The 22,826-nt window shown below is 42.6% G+C and overlaps 3 protein-coding genes across 4 annotated transcripts; 1 reads left to right on the top strand and 2 right to left on the bottom strand.

Annotated features, from left to right (window-relative positions):
* On the bottom strand, window positions 1-8,642 carry fem1c (fem-1 homolog c). The gene is made up of 6 exons (XM_054611565.1): window positions 7,321-8,642; window positions 4,222-4,391; window positions 3,899-4,087; window positions 2,999-3,510; window positions 2,352-2,528; window positions 1-2,059 (listed from the first exon to the last, which is right to left on the bottom strand). Exons 1-6 carry the CDS (start codon window positions 7,862-7,864, stop codon window positions 1,795-1,797), a joined length of 1,857 nt encoding a protein of 618 aa, XP_054467540.1. The 5' UTR covers window positions 7,865-8,642; the 3' UTR covers window positions 1-1,794.
* A 612-nt stretch (window positions 8,643-9,254) lies between these two features.
* tmed7 (transmembrane p24 trafficking protein 7) lies at window positions 9,255-14,150 on the bottom strand. Of its 2 annotated transcripts, none has more exons than XM_054610814.1 (4): window positions 14,073-14,150; window positions 13,578-13,784; window positions 12,400-12,645; window positions 9,255-11,422 (listed from the first exon to the last, which is right to left on the bottom strand). In XM_054610814.1, exons 2-4 carry the CDS (start codon window positions 13,734-13,736, stop codon window positions 11,186-11,188), a joined length of 642 nt encoding a protein of 213 aa, XP_054466789.1. In that variant the 5' UTR covers window positions 13,737-13,784; window positions 14,073-14,150; the 3' UTR covers window positions 9,255-11,185. The 2 variants fall into 2 exon arrangements, with proteins under 2 accessions (XP_054466789.1, XP_054466790.1); XM_054610815.1 differs by having other exon boundaries at window positions 13,578-13,781; window positions 14,073-14,141.
* A 1,656-nt stretch (window positions 14,151-15,806) lies between these two features.
* On the top strand, window positions 15,807-22,269 carry LOC129101769 (RNA-binding protein MEX3B-like). The gene is made up of 5 exons (XM_054611685.1): window positions 15,807-16,554; window positions 17,452-17,690; window positions 17,919-17,964; window positions 18,922-19,652; window positions 20,357-22,269. Exons 1-5 carry the CDS (start codon window positions 15,957-15,959, stop codon window positions 20,765-20,767), a joined length of 2,025 nt encoding a protein of 674 aa, XP_054467660.1. The 5' UTR covers window positions 15,807-15,956; the 3' UTR covers window positions 20,768-22,269.
* The last annotated feature ends 557 nt before the right edge of the window (window positions 22,270-22,826 follow it).

Raw genomic sequence — 22,826 nt, 5'->3', positions numbered from 1 at the left:
GCAACATGGGTTTATTGTCAAACTGGTTATTAAGACATGAACTTGATTAATGCCATATCAAATCTTAAACTCCGCTGTAATAAAGTGCAGATTCAAATCAAGTTGCCCTGGGAGTCCTCATACATCTTCCATGTCTGGTTTCAAACTGTCAGGTTAAATAGTCTGCAATATGAAATCCTATGAGTTATGAAAAGCCCTTTTTTTCAACCCACACATCTAAAGCTAATGTGCAAACAAGATAATTCACAAAGCTTTACTATTCTGTACGTTGAGACTTGACTTGTACGTCCTGCAATTCGTTTCTGTTCTCATACAATTGGACGATGGTTGTACAAAATGAGCGGAACTATCCTAGCTGTGGTCTAGTTTGGAGTCTAGGAGTTCTCATGAAAGGTTTTCTGCAGTGATTGGTTGGTTGATATGCTGCTGCTGCACATGCACAGTGGGCCAATGTTGGTAACCTACCTATATATTTCTTTCTTTTTGATCATGACTATTAAAAAGAACGACGGCATTCAAATTGCGGCCATGTATGAACGTTAAGAGGTCACTTCTGTGTACAAGCCTGCACACTCCAGCGGTTGTAGACAGAGTTTGGCCGCTGTGATTTCTAGTGGCAGTCATGTGCATTGTGGAATCTCCATGAGTGCCACGTCGCCAAACTCTTGTCCCCAATATTTTGTGTAAGCTCCAAAAACACTCAGCATACAAGAAACACACTGCGTCGCACTCACACACACACACACACACAAACATTCACAATCACTCAAATTCATTCTCTCTTCTTACAACAATCAGTACAATGGTTTTTTGCACCCCCCCTTCCTTCTCTGGGTGAAGTAAGGGGATACTGGAGGAAACGGCAGCAATGAGGTAAACACAAAAACTCATGAGATATTGCACAGACAAGTGCCGGCACAGAATACAACAGTCTCTCTTTCCAACAGCCTAGCCTGTGCATAGGAAGAATAAAGCACTTATGGTGTTCGCAGACATTAACCCCTCTCGTAAAGCTTTGTTATACACTTATGTGGGAACCACAAAGGAGTCTAGAATCCACACCACTTGGCAGATATCCAGAGTTGCATGACGATGACTGTTTTGTAAAAAGTACAAAATAAACAAAACAAAAAAAAAAAAAAAAACTAATAATGATGACTGAGGAAGGGTCCATGACTGTTGGCAACAGTGACGGGGACGAACAAAAAAAAATAACCTGAAGTCCCAGCATATGAAGAAATGCCTCAATCCTTACTTTGAGAAGAGAGAAGCAGGCAAAGTTGACGCTGGGTTGGAGCCAGCATGGAGAAAAATCTCTCAAGTGTTATTCAATAAATAGCATAGTGGAATATGCAAAAAAAAAAATATCAAATTTGTCTAAAGCAAAAATACATAAACCCCTTGCTCAGTTCATCCAGAGATACAACCGTTTGTCCATGTTGCATTGGAAATACATCCGCACGGATCAGGCTGCGACCAGTCAGAGCTTTTGGCTCCATGAAGGAACAAACCGAGGAAGAAAGAAGGAACACATTCCTCCATTCGCTCCCATCATTTTTCAGTTTCTTCTAGTTGAACGTGGATATTTTTGTTCACACAAATCTTCAAGTTCTTACTCTCCAAACAGCTTGTATTTGCAAACATAACCCCAAAAAATAGTGTCTTTCAGCTTGTCAAAACACCTTGCGGGTCAGGCCTTGAACTATATTGCTCCTCGGCCTGTCCAGTCCACTCGATGTGATCACACCCCCTCCTCTTTTAATCCATCCATTCCCCTCCACTCCACCACAATCATTATCTGTGCAGCAAGACGAAGGCCTCTAGTTTCTCAGGGATGTTGCCGTGGTAATCGAGGCTGTGCTTGACGATGGCCCTGGCGGCCAGGCACTGCAGCGTGGTGTGGTTTATGGGCTGGATTATATTTCTGGACAGCTCCTTCTCGTCCAGGAGGTCGCAGGCCGTTTGTTGGAAGGCGTTGGTGCTGTCAAAGTGAGTCCCGCATGATATCAGCAGGTTCATGATGTCGGGGTGGCCATTGGAAGCGGCTATGTGAAGGGGGCTGGTGGGTTGGAAGAGATAATAGATCCGCAATGTGATTATACTACAAAACATGCTGTTATCATTGGTGTGGTCTGACATGTTCATGTTACTTGTTTAACTGGTGGATGTCACAATGGCGCAACTGAGAAGCTTTTAAAGTATTTCCATTTACCTTCTCAGTTTACACTCAAAGAAATAAAATGATAGTTCTAACCCTTGTCTACCATGTAGTTTCTTATTAACAGAAATATTGGTTAAAAACATTAATGAGAGCTGAAACTAAAGTGGAAGAAAAAGAAATACAAACAGACCTGTTGTCATCTTCATCGCGGCTGTTCACATCTGCCCCACACTCAAGAAGGATGGAGGCGACTGTGAGGGAGGGGAACTTGCAGACGGGATAGCGGCCCACACAGGTGGTGTTGCGGTCGACAGCCAAGTGTAGTGGACTGTAGCCGTTCTTACCACACGGCTGGAGCTTCAGGAATCTGTGAAGATTTGGAAAGACTTTTTAGGCAAGGGACAGCAAAAAGGTGACAATGAACGATAACCTTCATGGTAACCCGCACTAAGCGAGGGACACAACTGACAACGAGGACCTACAGTTTGATTGAATTATTGGCTCAGCTTAGACATCTTTAAGTGCGTGATGCATTGACACAAATTTACAAAGAGACTATTTGATAAAAAAGGGGGGGGGGGGGGGGGGAGGGAATATGAAATTGTTATGACTGTCGCAAGTTCACACTACTAAAGTAAATACAAGGCAGGGCATGAAAGGGACATTTTTAGTAACAAGGTCAAAGAAAAACACTGTTACAAAAAATTTCCTTCAAAACTTGCATATTTTCTATTGTTCAAACACATGTCGGTGACCTCACTCTACAAGACTACCAAGAGAATTTTCCTCACTGAAGACAAATTGTTGCCAGTACAAGTTATTTACACAGAAACTCACTTATAGATGGTTTCCTTTTTGAAGTGGTCCTGCTCTGCGGTACAGGGCACCTTCTCTAAAAGACAAATGAGGTGCAGGATGATTGACAGGGCCTTGCTGAGCTGGGCAGGGTCCGGAGGCATCGGTCCATTTTGCGTAACTGCCCGCTCAATCTCCAACACACTCTTGGAAAGGATCCCCATCAAGTCCTCAAATGACACCGATGTCCCCAGGAGCCCTTTGGCTCGGTCCTGCAGCATGAAGGAGAAGAGCTCAGCGAACGACAGCAGGCTGGAGGCTGTCATGGGGCTGAGGGGGTCCAGGTTGCTCTGCTGCATGTCCAATGCATACTTCCACAGATTGATACAGCGCTCAAAGTTCCCAGAGTCAGCGTAGACGGCACCTCGGTAACGGATGTAATAAGACGTGTCTGGATGTTGTGGGCCGAGGATTCTTTCACGGATGAGCAGTGCCTGCATGCGCATCTCATCTGGGTCAGATATCAGCCCATCCAGCTCCTCTCCGTTTGTTACCTAGGAAGAGGATCACAGCGTCAAGACAATGGCAGGGTGGAGCCATTTTGGTAGTTTACAGTTACCCGTTTTTTTCTTAAAAAAAAAAAAAAAAAAAAAAAAAAATGAATAAAAAAGGCACAGCCCTAAATGTCTGGTTTCCTTTGTTCCATTTCCTCACAGAAAACAAAAAAAATGCAGCCTTTGTCTCCCAGTAAAAAAAAAGACTAGAATACAACTTTCAAGGTTTTTTGTGAGCAGTGAATTTAAGAGCAGTCATCCTGCTAAACTCTGTGCTGTCTTCACCAAATTACGACCACGTCAGCAATAATAAAACCTATTATTAGAGCATTAAATGCAATGCGGAATCACTCTGGGGTGAAAAAACACAGCTCAAACTAAAACTCACCTCCCTGGCGTAGTCGTATGCCATGATCAGCTGCTTGGCTTCTGGTTTATGGACAATGTTGTTACTGTCCAGGTACCTGAGGTCCATGGCTCTCTTCCAGTATTTTAATGCTCCGAGCAGATCTCTCTTCTTGTCTACAAATGTGGCTCCCAAGAGCTCCAGGGCATCGATGCGCTCTGTGTGGCTTGTCTGAAAAGAAAAGAACATCATTTTGTCATGTATTTTTCAAAGAGAAATATTCAATAGAGAAAACATTATAACCCTCGCCTCACACACATCCATACAGACAAACTCTCTATTGTAAAGAGACAGAAACCGTTTACCTGTTGGTGCGTCGTGAGGTCGTCTACGATGTTAGTGTGGCCTGTGACGCTCGCAGACAGCAGAGGCGTCATGCCGTAACCGTCCTGCTCCATGGATGCTCCAAACTGCAGTAACATCCTCATGATCTCAAGACTGCCCGACTCTGCACAGTCATGAAGCGCTGTGTTGCCTGTGAACAATTGACCATTTATGGTGATAAACAAGGAATGCTAAATGTTGTGCATATACATTTAATTGAAGATTGTAAATCTTGATGCCAGAGGAAGAGGTACCATTAGCACATAGCATTAGTGCCATGTGCTAATGGCAAACTCCAGCTGAGCCACAGCATTTGTGATAACAAAGACACGCTTTAAAGCAACCAGCTTTGCAAACAGGCTGTTATTAACTATAATGTTATTAGATTTAGTATCACAAAAATACATCCAGTAAACATTCTTATTGTTTCTACATTGAGACCTAAAGATATACAGCAAAGCCAGAAGTTAGCTTATTTACCCTGGACACTGTCCTTTCTCTAGGAATATATTCGCAATGGCTGCAGATCAGCTGGTAGCAGGGTTTTTTGTGGAAGCTGCCATCATATAATTCATCTGTTAAACGCTCACTTCCATTCGATGATTCAAGTGTGAATTGTCTAGCCTGCTAAGAGTATAGGTTAAATCTAGTGAGATTTAAGACATGGTGGTATATTAAACAGCCATCAACACATGATTGAGCACATTTTTAACTATAATTTAAGATTATTCTTCACTGAAAACATTCAAAATGGCAATCCGAGTCCTGGGTTGTTTTAAATACAGCAACTCTAAACAGTAAGTTCCTGCAGTAGGGTCCCTTTAATAGTGTACTTTAGTCGCCCACTGACTTGATCTTTTGAACGTTTCATACGTAGAGCAAGAAGACCTTATGCATGCAGACAAACCCTTGTGAGTAATACTAATGAGCATGGTTCAACGCTGAGTGGTTTCTTATTGAATGCTAAACTATGGGAGGTAGGATACAACTATACCTAGGTATGTCTTGGCAATCCTTGTCCTGCAAACTTTTCTTTTAAAAAGGTAAATAAGACCTTGGAAATCAGGGTAAATCATCAACAAAAACAGTGTTTTTTCCACAGCTGGTTCTTCAAGAAATCAAGTCAACCCACCTAATAAATAAAACTTCATGGATATCCTTACCAGCCTTTCATGCCAATGTAACACTTGTGTAATGCTGCTTTCACTTGTGTTTAACCTAAGCGCTCTCACTAAACCAAGGTACACTAAAGTTAATCCATACTCAAGCAGACCAGACAGGGTTAGTCAGGGATTAACCATTATTTATACTCTGTTTTCTTCTTGTTAAAGTGCTTTTGGATTGGCTAAATGCTTTCAATGCTACAAAAGAATTACATACCATTTTAATCACTGTGTTGTATCTGGTTTAGAGGAAGGTCCAAGAGGCTTTGTTGCAAATATATACCACAAAGCCTCTTGGACCTTCCTCTAAACCAGATTGACACCTTTTCTGGGGGAATATCTTTAACATCGATAGTTTTACATGGGGAAGGATACATGTTGAGCTCTGGATTTATGGATGATACATTCACCTCCACTAACAAAACAAGTTAATCCATAAACTAAGGAAATCCTTTCCAAAGCCAGTGATTAGTCTGAATACTCATTATGCCCTTCCAGACTGAATTCAGGCAACTTCTAGCTAAAATGAGGAGGACACCTCACTAACAGGTGTTGTACTGAAGTAATTTAATAAATACATGTTGGTTGGTATGGGAAGGAAGAGAGCAGACTGCAGCCTTTTAGGCAATTCAAATCAGCTGTGATTGTAGTTTCCTCAAAAAATAATTTACAAATTAGCTTGCCTTCCTCCATCAACACAAGGTCCATGTTTCTGGTAACTTGCCACCTCATATCCAATACTAGAAATGTACTCCTTCCTGTTGGTTCAGCTGTTATGGGAAAGGCCATAACAAGAATGCATTAGTAAGACGGCGTTTCACCTTAATCACCACACGATACTGAAAAGCAAGATTGGTTTGTTCACGATAGAGCACCTGCCTCTTTTTCTTCTACTGCTCAGGAGAACTGTCTTGACTTTGGTGTTTGGGCTTAAGTGAATGAATTGAATGTCAACCAAAAATGCTAATACTGCTTGCAAGTTTAACAGAGACTTGCATGACAATAACACATACGTAGTGTAACACATTAACACATTCTGAGAGTATAATCATTTGAAACACACTTAGAATGCTGATTGTCAGAGGAGAAGTAGACTATAGTTGATGGTATGTGTTCAGGGCAAACTGATCATTTCCAACCATGAGAACTGGTCAATTTTGAAATCAACTGGATTTTGGATTCAACTGTTTGATACACAACATTATTTAATGCAGGATATCACTTTAATGCATTTCTGTTGAAGCATTCCGGTGTGCGGTTACCAAAAACAAATGGACACTGGTTTTCATGTACTCATAGAACAACAATCAAGGAGAGCTTATGACACACCCACGGAAAGCAGTCCCAGCTGACATACTCCTCATCACAGCTTTCCATTGTGAAACCAGACGTTCATGTTATTCTGTCCAGTCATTTTACATGGAAACATGCAAATGATTTGATGGCTCTCTCATTTAATTAACTGCTTATTGTGATGTGTACATGCATCTGTATAATCACCTCCAGTGTGCGAGGGTATTTTAACCTGTTTGCTATATAATCTTTTTTCCCCCCTGATTTATTCAACAACAAAAAAAACAAACACTTGCTACCTTTACTGTCTATTGCTCTCTCGATTTTTGGGCAACACTACTGTGAAATAAGGAATTCAAACCATTTGAAACTCTTTTGAATTGTACCCAGCTGAAGAATCAAATCACTTTCCTTTTCTCAGGGTCATAGTAGGTGTGAATAAAAAGGAGGCCAATGTGTGTCATTTGATGCCACTAGATACCAGTGTGCTACCCACTAGATACCAGTGTGCTACCCACTAGATACCAGTGTGCCACTAGATGTGTGCTACCCACTAGATACCAGTGTGCTACCCACTAGATACCAGTGTGCTACCCACTAGATACCAGTGTGCTACCCACTGACCTTTTACACTTTTCCTGTTGACATCTGCTCCTCTCTCCAGCAGGTACTGTGCGATCTCCTTGTGTCCTTTGTAGCAGGAGATCATGAGACACGTGTGCCCGTGTCTGTTGGCCACCTCCAGGTCTGCCTTGTGCTCCACCAGGTACTTCACAATGTCCAGGTGGCCGTCGAAGCACGCCGCTCTCAGAGGGGTGGAGTTGGTCAGGGTGGTGCTGTTGACAGAAGCTCCGTGGCCCAGCAGGGACTGGACCACCTTCAAGTGACCCGCCGCCGAGGCTGCCCACAGAGGCGGCGCCCCCTCGATGGTCTCCCCGTCAAAGTTGACCGAGCCGCCCACCTCCACGGGAGCGCTGCAGCACTCCAGCAGGTACTCCACCAGGTCCAGGTGTCCGTACCGGGAGGCCATGAGCAGCGGAGTGGCCCCGTTGGTCTTCTCGCCCATCATCTTGGTCACCTCGTGTCCATCTTTGTTCTCCAGCAGCTTCTGCAGCAGCCGCAGCTTCCCGTCCCGGGCTGCGTTGAACACCGCCGTCTTTAAATCCATGTTAAGGGGGGGGGTTAGGTTCACTGTTAAAAAAAAAAAAAAGGAGGGGAAAAAGGCAACCACAACCGGTGCACGGGGGCTCGAGGGGTCACGTGTCTGGGACAGGTGGAGCTCGGGACCCTTTGTTTACAAGACGCTAGCGGTAAACCAGCCGACGGTAGTTCGCCCCAGCTGTGTAGCCAACCCGACTCTCCACCCAGTTAACGCAGACGTTTGAGGCGACCCTTGGTCCAGTAATGCATGTGTCGCTGGGTTAGCGAGGCGGCTGGTCGACTTCCTTGATCGGACGACTGGCTAAACCGACTAGCTTCGCTTAGCCGAACTGACGCGACACCGCTCCGTTCAACCGATACTCAGCCCCCGACGCGTCCGCCCCTCGGCCCCGTCAGACCCGCTTGCTGTGCTCGTCATTGTTCCACATCACACCCCTGACTGAGGTTATTTATGTTCGCTTCCCGAGGGCCGAGATACTGAAATCCACCCCCGCCCGTCCCGTCGCGCTGCTGTTAGCCTAGCCTGGGCGAACGACGTCGGGGTTCTTGTTCGGCGAAACAATCGGGCGACATCCCCGGTGCTCACGAACACGTCGGCGAACAAGCGACGTTAGCGGACGTTATCCCCCCGACACGGCCAGCATCAGTCGTCCGTAAAGCCTCTCAGCAAGCTGGCACGACGGTAATCTCAGCGAAGGGGAAGGTAAACAGCGAGGCTCTCCACCCACGGCTCCACCGGATGATCACGACTCAGTTTCTGTCAGATAGCAAATCCAACGCAGTCTTTTTTCTCCACTCGCGCAAATGATTGACGTGTGTGAACGACCAATCACAGAGCCGGCAGACTGTGACGTAGTTAATAAGAAACGACAAGAGGAGAATGCTGCTTTTTAGGAAGCTTGGATTTCATAAATAAATGATTACCATGTAAAGAGAAACCAACGTCAAGTGACTTCTTAAAATGCCTTCTATGTATCTATATTTTTGGGGGTAAATATTGTGTGGGTGCAAATATGACTGTGATGGCCTTGACTATATCTCTCCCTGCAGGATAAAATAAGCATGACCAGAGGAGACGTTAAAACACGTCATCCCTCACTGAAAAGCGAGTGTTTATTAATGACTAATAAAAAAAAAAACCTCGACATTTGAACAAAAACAACAATATTCAGCCATCTCAATAACTTTAACAGTTGCCAGAATGCATCAGAGCTGAATTTGTTTCTAAAATAGGGCTGCAACTAACGATTACATTGCTAAATCTGTTCATTATTTCTGGATTAATTAATTGGTTTTTTGGTCTATAAAATGGTGAAAAATGTTGATCAGTGCTTCCCAAAGCCTAAATCAAGGATATTCAATTTACTGTCATAGAGGATTAAAGAAACCAGAAAATATTCACATTTAAGAAACTGCATTCATTTTTATTCTTTCTTAAACAATTATTCAAACCAATAAATTGTTTAGCAAAATAGTTGACGTTTAATTTAATAGTCGACAACTCATCGATTAATCATTGCAGCTCTATTCCAAAAATGACCGGTCAGCGCATAAAGCTAAAACTGAAATGCCAACCCTTCACCACCTACCAAAACTGACGAACATTATGTTGATGAGAAAAGCATGCAGAGAGAAAGCAAAGCCAAACCAGAACCAATACATGAATAAAATAAAAACATGTCTCTAGAACCAGTTATGACCATGAAACAAGACCAAACTATAAATTCATTGTTTGTGGTTTCATTCAATGGGTTACGGGTAAAAGTCTGTCTTTGTCATGAATATAAAAAATGTCATTTATGTCACATTACAACAGATGTCTGCTAGATTTGCCAGGTGTTCTGCTCTGAGTCACATTCATTGACATTGTGTAACGTAAAAATTCTACAGGTGGATTCAAAAGGACGACATTATATTCAGGTATTTCCTGTGTCAGACTTCATGCCTGTGTCTAAGAGCTAAATTTGCTGTTAGATTTTGTTTGCAAATCAGTGAACAGTGAGAGAAAGAAGGACCCAATGACTTTTCTACATGATTCCTGGCTGCAGCAACACTACCAGCTTGAAGTAAGCCTGTAACTGCAGACTCAAATGTCTCAAATGTCATATTATATAGCGCCATAATAGATTTAAGCAGCCTAAATCTTCTTTCCTGTTCCTTTGGAAAATGAATTGAGTCGGCTGTCAGGGAATATCATTTAAACTTACAACTACAACTCAAAATTACTGGAATTTACTTATAGTCAAGCAATTTTCTGCAAAACATGAATTTTACAACAGTGCTGTATAAAAGCAAAAGAGCAATATCAGCCCACAAGATAAATAAGTTGTTACACTTTAAACAGCAACGGAAGAACTAGCTAGAACAAAGGAACCAGTGAAAGACATGGTGCACTTAAAATATTGGGCATTTCCAAAAATGTGTCATTTTTCAAACAAAATAATAATATCCGTCATTTCTTTTTTACCTTCCAAAATGAGCCACATGGATAATTTTAATTTTTTTTTTAAGAGATAATTCGCCTGGGTGTGGTCAAACTCAAGCGTGACTTTACCGTAAGGAAAAATCCAGCCTTCAGTCCTTCAAACCAAATACAAATATCTTCAAGGATGGCTTATTCTAAATACAGCATACTCTAATAACTCGTCTAAAATGAAAAAGCTGATAAAAACACAACACAATATCTACTCTCTCACTTAATACAGTGAGGTTTAATAAAGAAAAAAAAACATATTTTCATAACCAAATTAACCTTTGTGGGGTAAAACTCCATCCTTGCCAGTTGTTTTTTTAAGGACCCAATGCTCTGCACGTAAAGAAATAAACAAATCCATAACTTTGCATTATGAGTACATTTAGTCAGAAATTCCACTCTTGGTTATTTCAGTGCACAGTTTGAGCTGAAAGATGGACGAGTTCAGGGAAAGAGCATTTGAGATGACGGGGGGATAGAAAAGAACACAAATACAATAAGAACACATTTAGAAATGATTTCAAATATTTTAAGTATTTAAGGTCTGCTTTAACCTTCAAATGCCTCCAACACAGATAGTTAGAAGCAATAAAAGAAAGCCTGTTTTTTAGGTTTTTCCTTTTACCCCTCAAACATTTTAAACATACATAACCTTTAAGCTCAAGACTAATTTGCATAAAGTTTGTAAGAAAATCAGTGCTAAATATGGATGGCGTTTCAGATCGTACAACCTGGCAGTTTGATATGATCCAATTTCAGGTCAGCACTGATATTCTAACCTACTCTATGCACAGGTCCAGGTGTCCAGGTACGGATAAAGAAAGTGGAGAATCGGATCCCGGGGCTCAAAGACTGTTACGATCCGACACGTGTAGTTGTGGTCTTCCTGTCAGAGAAGAAGCTTCTCAGCAAGACCACCTGACTGATGCTGACCACCAGAAGTATAATGGCCTCGCCGATGGACCAGAATGCAACACGGGTGTTGAGGTCCTCAGCCCTACTGCGTCCCTGTGCCTCACGGAGGCGGAAGTGAGTCTGGTAGTCGATGACCGACTTCAGGGCCTCATGGATCGACACGCAAGCTGATTCCATCTGGAAATGGTAAAAAAAAAAAAAAAAAAAAAAAAAAAAAAAAGGAACGCCAAGACATCAGTTATTTAACTGTTGCTGGAGATTAATGATTGACCAACCTACAAGAATAACACATTCTAACTTTAACTAAACAAGCTAGAGGGAACTTGGGCTGCAAAAAAATATTTTACTAGCTGAAGTAGTTCCTTGTCCACTATATTTCTTAAAAATACTTTTGATCTGATCACAAAAATATGAAACCACAACTTGGTGTAGTGGATACTGAAAAAGCCTTCAAAGTTATGATCAAGGGTTAAGTGTGGTTCACTTTTTCTGACTACATGTTCATCTTGCAGTACACACTACGCAAGAATATGTTTTTCTGTTATTTGGCCTGAATAAAACAAACTTAAAAACATGTCCATCCTGGTTCAAACTCTGAATAGTGCAGCACATTACAGCAGTTTAAACCTCTTTGCAGGTTAATATTGGGTAGAGCTATGCTGGGAATTCCCAAAAGTCACAAAACTATTTCTACTAATGGGAACCAGGAACTACAAAGGTGTTAAACTTTGTTTATCCCCTCGTGTGGCACCGTGTGAGCTATGAGCAAATAGAAAGGCAATTACGCTCAACACGCTGTTTGTTGTCGTATTCTCTGAGGGCAGACAAACAAAATGTACTGTGGAGAAGCAAAAATAACTCATATTTATGGACTACTTTATTTTCTTTATAGATGCGCCGTTTAAAAAGAAGTCAAGTATTAAATGCATTATAATGAAACAAAGGTTGAATATCTTAAAAATAAATTTGATTTGAATAAAAGAAATAAAGAATAAAATAATTGGGTTCATGTCAGAATTAAACAAAGCAAAACAAAAAGCATGGATACAATTGTACGCCATATACTTTTTAAAACTTAGAGAAACCTAAAGAAACATCCATTAGCTCACACACAAACATGCAAAAGCGTGGGCATCCTCGCGCACACAGCTTACCTGAGTGAGAGCAGTGACTCTGTTCTCATTGGGGAAGAGTGGAGGGTCATCGCCAACCTGGAAGTCAAAGTACACGGTCTTGTGCGTAAAGGTGGAGAATTCGTTACTGAAGCAGAACTTGTAGGTGCCATTCTTGGCTGCTGTGAAGGTAAAGCTGTCATATTGCTTCTTCATCTCTTTGTACAGTGTAGTGCCTTCTGGGTCTTCCAAACGACAGTCCACGTCATAATGGCCACCGGTCACCACCTGGGAAAATATAAAAACGGAAAGACCATCTATTCACTGACACAATATTTAATTTTTCTTTTTTAAAGCCATCTTGCATTGTGTGAAGTATTAGTAAGAGGATGTGGACAAACACATGTCATGATTTTCACATCCAAAATCAGTCAAATGTGGTATTTAACTAAAACACATTAGTTGCCTAAAACATATGTTTTTAATTATCTAATTTTTCAAATGTGACTGGTGTGAAGAGAAATATACAAAATATGATCTTTGGCATTTTTTGACCCTTTTTTCATCAACAATATAATGAATAATTACTTATCCCCAGAAAAGAGAGACAACATAGTGGCCTTGTTTAATCCAAGTTAAAAGGCCAAATATAGCTCTCTCTAGGGCAAATGAAGAATCTATGTTTATCAGTAATACTGGATTGGTTTTAATTTTTGCTATAAAATTATTTAAGGCAAACAATTATAACTTCAGCTAGGAGCAAAAAAAAAAAAACTGATATACTGCAGGACATTTGCAACAAAGAAAAACACATACAAACTGCCACTCACAGATTTATATGAAAATACATATAGTTTATATTGTAATAACATGACCCCAATAAATAAGCATACTGGTGTAACATTTATAATGATGTTGTATATGATGGTACCCATAGATATAGACATTTTGTTTATGTAGACAAAATCGACCTGTTTGAGCAAACAACGCTTTATGCATCAATAAATACTATGAGGAAAAATGTTCCAAAGAACATTTGAAAGGTTTGTTGTTTATATCTTAGAAAGACTGCCATATATAACCACCAATCAAGATAACGGCTTCCTTTGCAGCAGACAGTCTTGACTCAGACCTACAGCTTAAAAATGACCACTTCCCATCAGTAAAGATTAGCTCGGGGTTGAGGGCTGACCATTTGGCCCTAAAGACGACCCACGCACCTGAAACTCCAGTGTGCACTTGGTGCCGATGATGATGTCCTCGTAGAAGCACTGCTTGGCGTTGTCTGGTAGCTCAAACGTTAGCTCGGAGCCCAGCACCCACACGCAGAGCAGCTGGGCCGATAGCACCTGCAGCAGCACCCGGAACGACCCGTACATCCTGGAGACCGAGAGCCAAGCTTCAAACTAAAAACCCGAGCGGACCTGCTGAAGTTAACATCAGCAGACAACAACTTAATTCAATAGAATGGGAAGCAAAGAGACAAGAAATGGTGACAAAGCAAACCCGGACATTGACATCAGCGACAAGCTGTTAGCTTTAAGCTAACTGGCCTACTGCTAGCCTTGTACTTTAGAGACAGAAGGTCACGACCGATTTGTAACATTTTATCATGGCTCGTGTATTAGTGTCGTATGGCCACGCAAGTAGAAATCAATTCAAACATTAAGATTTCCTAATTTATTATTTTATCCAATTCAGCATTAGCTACTCACCTCGAAGGGCTCAACCGGATGCGACTAATGCTAAGTAACGTATTACAAACGTGATACGGCATTGGCTGTCATCAGATAAGGCCCGCCCCCTGCGCTCTCTCATTGGTCGAGTAATGGGAGGAGGAGCTTACGATGTCACGTGGGCCACGTCCTCATACGTGAGGAGCGTATCCTCCTTTTACGATGCACACCAACGTGGCTGCTAGTTAAAAGACTGTGTTTAGATCATTTACTGCATCTGAAAATCATGTTTTATATAGCAGTTAACACGATACCACAAAATAAAACATATTTGACACAACGGATAATCCGCAAATACAAAACCTTACTAATTGCAGCAAAAGTCCTGAATAATAATCAGCATCATTTGATATAATTTCCAGTTATGACATAATTTCTTGGCAGTGGCCAAACTTATGTAAGGACCACTGTTTTATATGACTCATGACATGCAAAGGCATCTGCTTGTAAGAACTGATTGGGTATCAGATTCTATGATACCTTTTTCATCAGATTGATGAAATGTTTGTGGTCATGAGACAACAGGTTGTCTCTTGATGCGTTTTATATATTCTAATACAAATCTCTGAGGGTTTCCGATAGGTAGTGGGATGTTTTGTCCATGAAAATCCCCTTCTGTCTCATTTTCTAAATTGAGTCAACCATACACCCAAGGATAGCATATTTAAAAAATATATTTAAAATTAGCATCCATTCAAAAATCCTTTAAAAATAGTTATTTAATAAATATTCAATAAAATATAAAATATAAGTGTAAGTTCATAAACTGAATTTAATGCAACAATGCAATCGTCAGTGTTGCCAGTTTAATAAATCAGACACTGATGGCAGAGCGCTTAGTATTACATCTTTTTTTCAACCAAAAATGCTTTGCGCTGGTTAGGGGGTACTTGGCTAAAAAGGTATTTCACAGGGGGTACATCACTGAAAAAAGGTTGAGAACCACTGGCATAGAGGATAGTTGTTGCCACCACAGAGTCATCAAATGTGTGGTGCCCAAAGACTCAAAAGTTCTCTTCAGTTCCTTCCTGTGGAGGGCATGTGTGCTATCAGACTTCTCCAGCTTGTTGCTCAGTTGGACAACCAGTTATTTAAAAGACTGTGAAATTGGCAAACAAACTCCCTGGAAGCTCGCTGTTGTATGCAAGATTGATTTGTCCTGTAAAGCCAGTTGGCGAATGTTGTGCCCGATGAAGTAATGGTCCTACTCAGTTTTCATCAAATCAGCATCTTGTATAAATCAGAGGAACAGCACCTTTGGGCCCTGAATTTCCCCCATGGGGATCAATACCTGGTCAGGCATTGGTCTATTAACTGCTTCTGCACTAGCTAATTCATTGCCTTTGGCACAAATATTAACCTTGTCATAAAACTTCCCTACCCATTTCTGTGTTTTTCTTTTTATCTCCCACAAAAATCTACAAATCTGTGTAGAGATCAACAATTGTTGTCTCTTAGGCCTCACTGAATTATTTACCCAATGCTTCTGGGCTGTGTATCCCACGGCAGATGGGCACCAATAGATGTATTAATTTTTTATAATATTATATATATATATAAATATAAATATAATATATTTTATAATTACTCTCATCACACAACACCACTGCAGGATGCGCCCTGAGTGCGTCCTCCTGACAGTTGTGAATACACGTCTGACCCCAAACCAAGTCTCGCGTGAACCAGTAAACGAGATTACAGTGTAGGGAGGGCTGCATGGAGAGCTGGGAGACAAAACAAAAGCCACACATTTCAACCAACAGGCGCTGGTCGCTGTAATTCTTTTTGTACACCAAAACAAATTTGATTCATTTTTCGTATCGATTTCCCGTTTTAACGCCAACATTGAACAACTTTTGCATCATGCCGAGCAGCACGTCTTTGCTGGAGGCCGACGAGGGAGAGTCTGAGGTCCCGCCGCCGCTTGTGCACGCTTTCGCCGGTATGGGCCTCGAGGAGCACCACGGCACCAAGAGCCAGACCCCCGAACAAGTAGACGAGACCCTCCTCTACCACCACCACCACCACCTCCACCAGCAGCTGCCCCCGGCCTCCCACTTCAACCTCCTCGGTACGGTGCTGGACCTGAAGCCTCTGCATCGGCCGCCCTCGGGAGATGAAGTGAACAACATGCCGACCGAGGACGTGGAGCCTGAAGTTGTAGCCTCCGCCGTCGACTCCTCCTCGCTCCTAGCGCAGGCCCACCGCCTCCAACACCTCCACCCGGGGCCGTGCACCTCCATGATGGAGCCGCCGCACATGGAGACGGTCCTGCTGTACAACGGGGACGAGCTGGACGACGCCGGGGCCGGTAGCATGGCGATGCTCCCGCCCGGTGTGTACGGGGAGCCGGGCTACGAGGCCGAGTCGGCGCTGTTGGCCCGGCGGAAGAGCGTCAACACCACCGAGTGTGTGGCGGTGCCGAGCTCCGAGCACGTCGCAGAGATCGTGGGCCGACAGGGTGAGTCGACCCGGGAGGGTTTGGGGCTCGGTCCATTAAACAACATTAAGTTACTAAAAGGAGAAACTCGATGGTTAAGTCTGCTTTAAAGTGAAGCATACATACGACATGAACAAAGACAAAAACGGGCCCAAATATATATATATATGTGTGTGTATATATATATAATAAGAGAATGAAATGATTATAATGTGATGTTAACTATTAAATACGTGGCTGTAACAGCGGCTAGCTTCAGAGCAGCTAGCTTAGCTCTCCTCCTAAGTGGGTCAACACTGTCCTCGCCCAACACCCTGAACAAAAGTTTGTATCGCAGCTTTTATGAACAAGCAAACCCATCTGCGTCTCCTCGCTTTGGTAGCTCCTATGTATTATTACTGGTTTGTCAGTGGACCTGTCCCCGGCCGTGCCTGGCCGTGCTAAACCAGGCTTGGCTTTGTCTCGGAGGAGAGCATGCCGAGCAGAGTGTGGGTCACCATAGCTTTGCCACATCAGCTGTATGCTTTAGTGAGCTCAGTGGCACAACTCAAGACTACAGTTCAAACATCAAACAGGCCTTTATACGTGTCCGGCGCCTTTATCTGTTTTTTAACATAAACTCTCCATAATTCAGTGGTAGAGACTGTTATTGTGTCGTCTTTGAGACCAGGTGGGGGAGGGTGCACAGACTGCAGTGTTGACAACAACAGGAAATGGCTCTGGACTCTCAACCACAGCTGAAAGGAATATATAATGTATAATCCATGCAACCTTTAAATGGCATGCGTTACTGGAAACTGAGATTGCATATGTCATAATCGTTTATCAGTTTAATGGCATAGGTATGTGATGTAATGTGGTACATTTTTTAAAGTGTAGTAACGTTTCCCTGTCTTTTCTCGTCTTATTCACTCACAGGCTGTAAGATAAAGGCGCTTCGGGCCAAGACCAACACCTACATTAAGACACCAGTGAGGGGAGAGCAGCCTCTCTTTGTTGTGACGGGGCGCAAGGAAGATGTAGCCATGGCCAAGAGGGAGATCCTGTCTGCAGCCGAGCACTTCTCCCTCATTAGAGCCTCTCGAAATAAGGCGGGCCCTCTGGCTGCTGCGACCAGCCCAGGGGCCCCCTCTCTACCTGGACAGACAACCATTCAGGTCAGCTACTTTGATAATTGGCATAGTGTTGTTCAGTGTTAAATATATGAAACAGACATTCTAATGCAGTGAATCACAATAATTGCAGTCATTTAAAAAACTAAGTCTCGTGTTTGTTAACCTCCAAGCACATTTGTTCTATAAAGGAGGCTCTCTGAATTTTTTGTTTTTGTGTCCGTCATTTAAAGTGCGTGTGTATAGTAACCATGTGTTATTTCAACCATATAGGTGCGGGTACCATATCGTGTCGTAGGGCTGGTCGTGGGTCCCAAAGGTGGGTGTTTTTATCATGTTGTAAAGAGAGTTCATCAGATTTCAGCTTTGGCATTAGCTCTGATTTTTAACATTAAAGGGGGAAAAACAATCTTGTAAAACAGGTGTGCTGAATTTTGGTCGTTGATCTAAGATTTCTGCTTTGATTTTACAAATGTAAGGAACAGCTAGTATTTATAATAAGGCACTATATTTAAAATATATTTAAAATTTGTTCTCACCAAGCCTTTAAGCCCTTGCCCTGTTGATATTACCACCTCAGTGTCAAAGTCCTGGCGTTGATTTGTAAACTGAAGTGCAGTGGTTCTCAACCATGTGCCATTAGGCTGGAGATGGTGAGGTAACAATTCAAAATGACAATAAATGTGGAAATTGTGTGGAAACACTGTGCCACACAAACGGAAGCAAGTCGGCAGGGTGGAATTTTAATTTATTATTTGGTTTTTAAAAGCATTAAGATAAAGCATCCTTACTTGCCCATTCATTGTGACACATTAATATTGTATAGATAGATATAGTTATGACATTTTAAAGGGTTCCTAGTCGAGGCGTAATCTCATGGAGTTGTGGTTAGGTGGTATGCACTTTAGCCAGCTGAGTCACCAAGACAGCCTGCAGTTCAGTGCTATAATTATTTCACAGCTGTGTTTCTTTCTTTCAGAACTCAGAAAAATCAAGTGTCTTTACGTAAAATATTGAATGCTATTAATGTGTCGGTGCAGTCCTTAGTTTTACTTGATTTGGGCTTATTTGTCAATTTGACGCGCTCAGGTCAAACTGCAGTTAGGAAGCCGCAATGAAGTACATTTTTCTAAAGGAATGGTCATGCGTCAAACTACATTTTATGGTGAACCCCTAGGCACTCTCGTAGCCATGTGACCAGAGCAGTTATTTAAACTTGGCGTTCAACTGACAAACGTTAAAGTACAAGGGGTCTTGGTCTGGTCATATCTTTCAGGAGCCACCATCAAACGTATTCAGCAACAGACCCACACCTACATCGTGACGCCAAGTCGTGACAAAGAGCCAGTGTTCGAGGTCACCGGGATGCCGGAGAACGTGGACCGGGCGAGGGATGAGATAGAGGCTCACATCGCCCTCCGCACGGGGACCTGCGGAGGCATCGAGGCTCCTGGTGTAGACAACAATGACTTTCAATTCAACGGGACAGACGTCGGCTTTGAAAATTCTGCAGCACAGGCTGGGCTGGCGGACGCCGGGTGGCTTCATGCAGGTGCATCATCCCCCAGTGGTGGTGGCGTGCTGCCAGTGAGCATCAACGGTACTCAGCGAATAAATAGCAATATTAACAGTGGTGTCAGGATGTCTTCCACCTACCGCAACGACAGCTCCAGTTCCCTGGGCAGCGGCTCCAGCTCAGCTGATTCTGTCTATGGCAGCGGTAATGGTAACCGGGTTGCAGATTTAAGCCCAACCTGCCAGTTTAATGCCAATGCTAACAACAACAACAACAGTAATGGCTCCAGTACAAGTTTCTGGTTTGGCGATAGCCTTCTCCCTGTGGGGTCTGATGAGCTGGTCACCCTGGGAGGTGGAGGCTCGTCCTCAGGATTTGACCCGCTAACCATCTCCACTGCCCAAGCCTCGCACCCTGCTGCGCAGCCACAAATCTGGAGCCCCTATGTGGACCACCAGCCCCCCCAGACCTTTGATCCACGTCAATCTCAGGTAGGTGACTTAAACGGGTGCATAAAGTTTATGGTCTCCTGTTATGACCATCCCACAGTTTAAAACAATTTAAGCTGAAGCTTTTGCCTACCTTTTTTTTTTTCCTAGACAATTTGGGTGCTTGGTACAAAAGTATCAAAACTGTGATTTTCTTTTACATACATAATGACATAACAATTGCTTTTCTAACGTATACGCAAATAGTTATTTATTTTGATCATGTACTCTGAGAATTAGCCAAACATTAGACCCAAGTCAACCAGATTGGCATGTGCAGGTGATCTCGAGGTACGTACAAATCAGCCACACACCAGATTGGCTTGTGCCTCGCTATCACAGTTTACCATTGTGAAGGCTCGTTAATATTGAAGATCACACTCCTGTCTCTGCTGCTTTTCATAAATCCTCTGAGCTGGCTTATTTCATTGAGTCACAGGAATGTAAACCCAGACCTTGACGCAGGCAGCTGGTAGTGCTCCACAAATTCACAAAGATGTCTCATTTTTGGCATTTGCCATTTGTATCTACTGGGAACCTATGCTCCTTTTCTTAAAAGAACAAGGACTAAATCACAGGGACACTGACAGCCCAGATAATGATCAATGATCCCTGACATTGAATAATACATTTAAGAAACATTTGTTTGAATCCTAAACTGCTATTTGGTTATTCTATCAAATGACTGTTTTCATTAATGTCTACAGACCAGTCAGCCTGGGACCCCCCGGCTCTCTCCAACTTTCTCTGGGACAGAATCTTTGGAGCACCCTCAGGCCCAGCGAGTTAACCGAGGGCCTTTTGGCTCGGCTGGGACCCTCGACGCCCACAGGTTCCCCTCTTACAGCTCGGCCTTCTCCTCTTCCAGTGAAAGCACCGCCTCCTCCTCCTCCCCTCCTGAATCCTCTCTCCTCTATCGACCAGGGCTCGGATCAGCAGGCAGAGGGCAGGAGATATGCATCCACTGTATGGATAACCAGGTGATCGCTGCCTTGGTTCCCTGCGGCCATAACCTCTTCTGTCTAGATTGTGCCACCCATATATGCCAGGGTCCAGATGCTCTCTGCCCTGTGTGCCTGTCCCCGGTCACACAGGCCATTCAGCTCCGCAACATGTGATTTTTAATCCATTTACTTTGATGGCTGATTGGGGTTCAGCCTCCCCGACACTTCCAATTCACAACATCTGTGGGGAAATTACAAAACTGACCCTGAATCAGTGTCTAAGTGTGTCACCTCCCCCTTGTTTTGTCCAAGCTGGTGTTTGGCTGACAAAGGTGAGGAATAATAGGTGAATTAGGAATGATCTGTATTTAGGGCATGGGTTCGGGGTGTCAGCCCGTTCATGTGCCTGCTTATGTGAAGTCTTCTTCCATTACTGATTGATTGATCAATGGGAGGGTTGGAAAAAACCCTCTGTGTAGCATTGGGTGGGGCGGGATATGTATATTTATATATATATATATATTTTGCTCATCATATTTTTTGATTTACATTTTCTTCTCCCTGAAGCATCTATCTATCAGTTTCTGACTACCTATTTTTTATCAAAAATTTTAAATGTACTTTGAATTCCACTAGATACATAATGCTTGATTTTGGGGAAAAAGTTATTTTAGATCTACATCTCAAACGTTTTGTTCATTAGAAGAAAAATGCTGCTACAGTTGTTTTTAAGTGCTGAAAAACGGCCCAGCCCATTTGCCTCTCAATTATTGTGCTTACAGGAAACTTTAAGGAAAAAAGAACCAAGGAGCATGTTTACAAATAGTGAGTCCCTAATACGAATACTAAGCGTACTCTCCTGGTTAACTACGGTTTTAAATGCCTAACACAGTAAACTGGATATAATCAACATATGCTGCTTTATTCTGGCAGATGTTACTCTATCCCACATAACATGGGTAAATATCACCGGGCTATTATCAGTATCTGTGCTACAATGTTTACCTGCTCCGGATCATAAATCAGAATCTCTGTGTATCTCTGATATTAACAGCATGTTGATTCACCCACAGAGGGGTTTTTAAACCAAGTGGGTCAAACCTGAAACTGCACAGCTGTCACACTCCAATGGCAACCTCTTGTTGCATCCCGTTTCTATTTTTACAGACCAGAACCAAACAATTGGATAAACGCTTTTTGTAGAGTACCGTCATAGGATGTTACGCCACTTCAGTATTGCCATGTTGCTTTCCATTTCTACTTTAACAAATTGTTTACGGTAAACGTGTGCCTAATTCCGTTCTGACTAAACAAAAAATAACAACTACTTCAGCGCGCGCGCAGTGTTGCTCTGTCTTAAAACAAACTTGTGGCCTTTTTGGAAAGCCTGTAATTAACTGACAACACTATCTACAAATCCAGATCTTTGCTCGAAAGAACACAAGCTAACAGACTGAGGTCTTAATGTATCGGCGAAGTTCGATCTCTTAAATGCATCTTGGTTGAACAAAAGTTATTTAACAGGGATGTTTTCTGTTGCTTCCTATTTTTGTTGAGCCTTTCTTAATTATTGACCACCTATTGCTTTATTTTTTTTTCAGCACAAAACACTCCCATTTAGTTTATTTTTCTCTCCATAGTCCCCCCCCCCCCCTTTTTTTTTTTTTTTTTTTTTGTTTATTTCTCTTGATGGGGAAACCACGTGCTAAGATATGTACAGCTCGTCCCTTTGGAAACATTCCTCCCTCCTGTATCCTGTATTACAGTCACACTTGGTGGTAGAACTTCACCTGGGAGCCAAAAGAGCTGATATTCTATAAAACTATATTATGGAGACAGCTGTAATCTGGAACAAATCCCCAACAGACTTTTCAGCCATCTCAATAGTATGCTTTCTGTTGAACTGCCACATCCTGTGCAAGTCTCCTCACAGCCATTTTATCTCCTTGAAGTCAGCAAAAATAATTCCAATGGATGCAAAACTGAGACGTTGGCCACCCACGTCTTTATCAGGCCTATGCAAAAAATCATCTCGGTATGTTGACTACTCGAGGAAGCACTAGATAAATTAAGCTCCTCCGGTTTTAATTACAGAGCTCAAACTATCTCGGGCTGAACATGTAGACCGAAACATCCCTTCTGTTTTAACTACTGCTTCTCAGTCGGGGTTACCTGCTCTAATGCATTGATGAGAAGTCTCAATGGGACACACTTTGCTTCTCATGCCTCATTT

The sequence above is a fragment of the Anoplopoma fimbria genome, chromosome 13 (genome assembly GCF_027596085.1).
Source record: "Anoplopoma fimbria isolate UVic2021 breed Golden Eagle Sablefish chromosome 13, Afim_UVic_2022, whole genome shotgun sequence".
Taxonomy (NCBI): domain Eukaryota; kingdom Metazoa; phylum Chordata; class Actinopteri; order Perciformes; family Anoplopomatidae; genus Anoplopoma; species Anoplopoma fimbria.
Note: the sequence above shows the minus strand (reverse complement) of the source record. Positions and strands in the feature narration are given on the sequence as shown.

Coding starts and splice junctions, on each gene's coding strand:
- tmed7 (XM_054610814.1), bottom strand. CDS start 13,736: ATGTACGGGTCGTTCCGGGTGCTGCTGCAGGTGCTATCGGCCCAGCTG. Junction 12,646..13,577: donor AGTGCACACTGGAGTTTCAG/GTGCGTGGGTCG, acceptor ATATTTTCCCAG/GTGGTGACCGGTGGCCATTA. Junction 11,423..12,399: donor GAGTCACTGCTCTCACTCAG/GTAAGCTGTGTG, acceptor TACCATTTCCAG/ATGGAATCAGCTTGCGTGTC.
- fem1c (XM_054611565.1), bottom strand. CDS start 7,864: ATGGATTTAAAGACGGCGGTGTTCAACGCAGCCCGGGACGGGAAGCTG. Junction 4,088..4,221: donor ACCTCACGACGCACCAACAG/GTAAACGGTTTC, acceptor TTTTCTTTTCAG/ACAAGCCACACAGAGCGCAT. Junction 2,060..2,351: donor CGCGATGAAGATGACAACAG/GTCTGTTTGTAT, acceptor CCAACCCACCAG/CCCCCTTCACATAGCCGCTT.
- LOC129101769 (XM_054611685.1), top strand. CDS start 15,957: ATGCCGAGCAGCACGTCTTTGCTGGAGGCCGACGAGGGAGAGTCTGAG. Junction 17,691..17,918: donor CTGGACAGACAACCATTCAG/GTCAGCTACTTT, acceptor TCAACCATATAG/GTGCGGGTACCATATCGTGT. Junction 17,965..18,921: donor GCTGGTCGTGGGTCCCAAAG/GTGGGTGTTTTT, acceptor CATATCTTTCAG/GAGCCACCATCAAACGTATT.